Raw genomic sequence first — 4324 nt, forward strand, 5'->3', positions numbered from 1 at the left:
GAGACCTGGCACTGTGGGTGCCCGGCTCGGGCACTGCCCATGGCCCCCATCTCCTACCCTGCACAACCGAGGAAGCAGCAGGTACCATCGCCAAGAGAAGGAGCATCAGCAAGGTGGGATGCGGGGCTGGAGGCAGCCAAAGAGGAGGAAGAGAAAGAGGAGGAAGGAGAGAGCCCTACTGCGAAGGGCTGGCTCAGGGCAAGGCGCTGCGTGCTGCAGGTCTGACTGTGCCGGGCACTGCAGAGCCAGGGCTGGAGGAGACCGGGAGACTCCCGGTTGTGCTCACGTTCAGCCCTTCCCATCACCCCCAAGAGCGAGCGATGGCAGCTCCTCTGCCTGCACGACGGGGTGCTGCCGACGTGGCCAAATACGTCAAGGAATGAGGAAATCATCAACTCCAAACGGCTCGTGACAGCTCATTTCAAAGGAGCATGTGGCCAACAGCTCCCGCTGGGGCCAGGCAGAACTGCATCCATGGGACACGTGTGCCCCATGTGCCTTGGCACAGAAACCTGCGTGTGTGTGTGTGCCGCCCAAGCGTTTGTTCGCATCATGCGTATGTTCATGTGTGGGCCACATGGCAGCAAAGCCCCTCTCTGCCTGCAGAAAGGTGCACGTGTGCATGTGCATGCCTGTGACCTCGCACGCGTGCCCACGTGTACGTGCACAGGCACGAGGACGGCAGCAGCCAACACCAACGCCAACATGAGTGTGCCAGTCTTGCACAGACGCACCGTCTGCGCCTGTGTTCAAATGCTTGGCATGAGCATGGCATTCACACGCACATTTTCTTGCTCCCCATGACCCAACCAGTCTCATTTCGGAAGACCAGACTCAGAAAGGACTCCTGGTGACCCAGTAAAGATTTCAATGGCAAGCAGGAAATTGCTATAAAAGGCCTCGCGGTGTTTCTGAGTCATTACGGTGCACTCCTTACAGTACACAGTAGCTGCAACACATTTCCCAAGGCCGTGAAACATTTTTAACTGGTTGCTCAATTCCTTCCAGCACAATGAAAAATACCCCAATAAACTCTACAATGAAAACCATTCTCCCGGGGCCGTGAGACTCCTCCAGCCCAGCCGGGCTCCCCGGCTCCACAAACCATCACACAGATACACGCTTCTCCCACTGTGCTGCCTCAGCCCGTGCTCCCAGCTGCCTTTATGAATGAATCAGCCCAGGCATCGTTTTGCTGGTATTTTCCTTGCAAACCTTCCGCTCCGGCACCTAGAGCCTGCCACCGGCGGGCTGCCAGCCTGAAGGGAGACCCGAGACCCCAAGCCCTGTGCAAACCTTGCTGAGCCCTGCGGGTCCCCAGCTTGCACCCCGCAGCATGCGATTTGGTTACCGGCTTCTTGGCACGCTGACAGCAGAGTCTTTCCATATGGAGTCAAATGGCTTTATCTTGCATTTCTTACATCCAACTCTGATTCACACTCCTGGACGGCTGGGCAGGGGGATGGTCACAACCTGCAATCCTTCTCCCTGTGGCTTATTAATTCTCTTCCTTCCCCCCAGCAGTTACCAAACAGGCTAAATGAGCAGCGGAGATGGCTAATGGGGCTCTGTGGGGTGACTGCCAGGTCCACAGTCTTTGCTTCCACCATCAGCCTCCTTTTCTGGCCCAGCCCCATCCCTGCAATCCCTGCATGATCCCCCAGGGATGTATCGGGACCCCCCCAAACCACTCCTCTCAGGAGATACTACAGGGCACCCCGGTGGGGCAGATCACGCATCCCCCACTCAGTGCCCCAGGAGGGCATCTCACCCTTTCCTGCGAAACTGTTGCCCCACCCCATCAGAAGGCAGCAGGTTCATTAGCACTCACCATAGTTTAATCGCTTTAATTGCCAGGGGCTTCTTGGTGTGAGCTGAGGGCTAGCTGCCAACGCCACGTCTCCTGCAGCAGTGTCAGGAGTGGGTCCTGCTCCCCGATGGGCAGGGATGGGGTTGGGATCCCTGTGCCATCCAGCACTCTGGTAACGCGGTACCTGTGTACCCAGACGGTTGACTGGTGCCTCTAAAACACCCTGGGCAGACCGATGGGGAGCAGCATGGCCACCATCGCCCGGGTGAAGGCAGCAGCCCCAAGCTGGCAGAGGCGAAGGCACCGTTCTCCAGGGACATGAAGGAACAACCTCCTGCCAACGGGGACAGGGGACATGCATGGGACGCTGCAGGTACCTGAGGATATGTCCCTATCCCTGACTCCAACCAGGGCAAGCAGGGCTCCCTGCTCGCTGCCGCCCCGCACGTAGCCCTGTGCAGGCTGCGGGGAGGAGACTGGATGCAGCCCAGCGCGTCCTGCTCTCGCCCTTGGCAGAGGGAGGAAAGGCCAAGCAGCGAAAGGCCAAGGAGCAAAATTTGGGGGAGGCAATGGGTCACAGTGGGCAGTGCCAGTGGCAGTGGCCTTGTGCACCGCACATGGTCAAAGCCTCCTGAGGAGCACCAGCCCTGCAGAGGGATACAGTGAGAGCAGAAGAACCCCGTTTTGGCACGGCCATCCCCTGTCTCACACCTTGCTGGACCCTTCTGCAAAACAACATGGATCTGCAGGAGGCTCCAACGGTGGCTGCAGTGGGGAAGGAAGCCCCTTCCTCCACCTGCACCCGCTGTCCCCATTACCGCAGCCATCCCCCATCACTGCAGCCAGTGCAGGCTGGGACAGTCCCACTCTGTGCGTGGCGGCCATCAGCTCCCCGCTGACAGGCGAGAGCAGAAAATTAGCAGCGGCGCAGCGGTGACAGACCGGGACTTCAGCCGAATCAGCACTTCTGTGGCGATCGCTGCTGCTAAGCCTTGCGAATCGCTGCTTGTAACGAGGGCAGGGCTGAGAGACCTGGAGCCTGGACCCCGTCTGGCTCCAGTGAGCCAAGCTTTTAAAAGGGATTCAGACTTTCTCAGGCTAGAGCAGCCATAAATCTACTTAATTGGGTCTCTCCCATACACAAGTTTCCAAGTGAACTCGCTGGAGAGATCCAGACCGGGCCTCCAGCCCATTTGCCGGTTATTCTTTCAATGGATGCTGCATTTGGCGCCAAACCACCCCACCTGTGCATCCAAATTACAGCTCCTTTTTCAGCAGCAAGAGCCTCTAGCTGCTCAACGCCCCATGCATCCCACCTCCGCGCCGCCCTCCGCTCCCCCACGCTGATGAGCTGGGAGAGCCCCAAATCCCCCACATTGGGGCCAACCCTGCTCCTGCGCACAGCACCGCACACCCCTGCAACACAGCTGCCTCCAAAGCTGCTCCTGCAAAGTGCCAGAGGAGCTGAGAGCATCCCAAAACCCCTGTCCCCGGCACCGCGAGTCTCCAAAATAACCCAGAAGAAACGCCTGCGCAGTTTGGGAAGGAGGGGGATCGCAAATGGCGGGTGAGTGGGCTGGATCAGTGCACCAAGGGGTGCGCCGAGCCTCCGGAGACTGGCGCACGCAGCAGAAGGAGCGCACGGTGACACTAACTCCCCATTAACAGCCCTGTGGCCTCAGGCACATGGGGACACGGAGCCACGAGTGGTCACCGCACCTGGGGTCTGTCCTAAGCTGGGGCCCTTGCAGAGTGGGGTCAGGCCGGTCATGCAGCACTCTGTGCCTCAGTTTCCCCCCCCCGGGGTTAAAGTTATTGGGGTGTGCCAGCGCCGTCCTGGCCAGCAATGTGGCACAGCTGCGCCCAGCCCGGGGATTTCAGGCACCCCAAATGCTCCGCACACGACACCTTTAATGCAGCCACCAGCAGATGTTCAAGGCAATGCTGCAGACCCTGCGCAAAAAAAAAAAAAAAAAAAAAGCCAGAAAGGGGCGGGGGGGGGAACACACAACAAAAAAACAACCCCATGGCAAGGCAGAAGGTACAGACGGGCCCCGGCTCAGAGGCCCCGGAGCAGCCGGCGGCAGCGGGTTCACGCTCCCCACACGTCACCAGACGCAGGTCGGACATTGTGGAAATTCAAAATTCCAGATGGCTCTTTTTGGGTGGTGGTTTTTTTTTTTTCCTTGCCTCATTTCCAAGGCAACAAGACTCACTGTCATCTGCTAGTTGCCATAGAGATTTCACCTGATTCTGCTTCAGCGGAAGAAAAAGCCGGGAGAGCTCACTGCTGCCGAGGAGCCACGAGCCGCGACCGCCTTCAAACTTACTGGGAAAAGCAGAGATAAATGGGGCTTTATAAGACGGAGGCAATGGGCTGATTCAGAGGATCAAAGGAAGGAACTGTGGGTTTCTATAGCACAAATCAGCCCTTCACTTAACTGCTTCGATGCCCTCCAGATGTGCCCTACATCTCGGGACGTTGCCAGCCCCCACTCCAGGCTTTGCCTAGTG

The 4324-nt window shown here is 58.3% G+C and overlaps 1 protein-coding gene across 1 annotated transcript in view; it reads right to left on the bottom strand.

The window, feature by feature from the left end:
• NAV1 (neuron navigator 1) overlaps window positions 1–3940 on the bottom strand; it is a 38388-nt gene extending 34448 nt beyond the window's left edge. The window contains exon 1 of the mRNA XM_009881341.1: window positions 3856–3940. Within this exon, the coding sequence (XP_009879643.1) occupies window positions 3856–3940 (85 nt within the window). The remainder of the gene's footprint in view (window positions 1–3855) is intronic.
• Between the last annotated feature and the right edge of the window lie 384 nt (window positions 3941–4324).

This window comes from Charadrius vociferus, unplaced genomic scaffold, assembly GCF_000708025.1.
Source record: "Charadrius vociferus isolate BGI_N301 unplaced genomic scaffold, ASM70802v2 scaffold333, whole genome shotgun sequence".
In the NCBI taxonomy this organism is placed as follows: Eukaryota; Metazoa; Chordata; class Aves; order Charadriiformes; family Charadriidae; genus Charadrius; species Charadrius vociferus.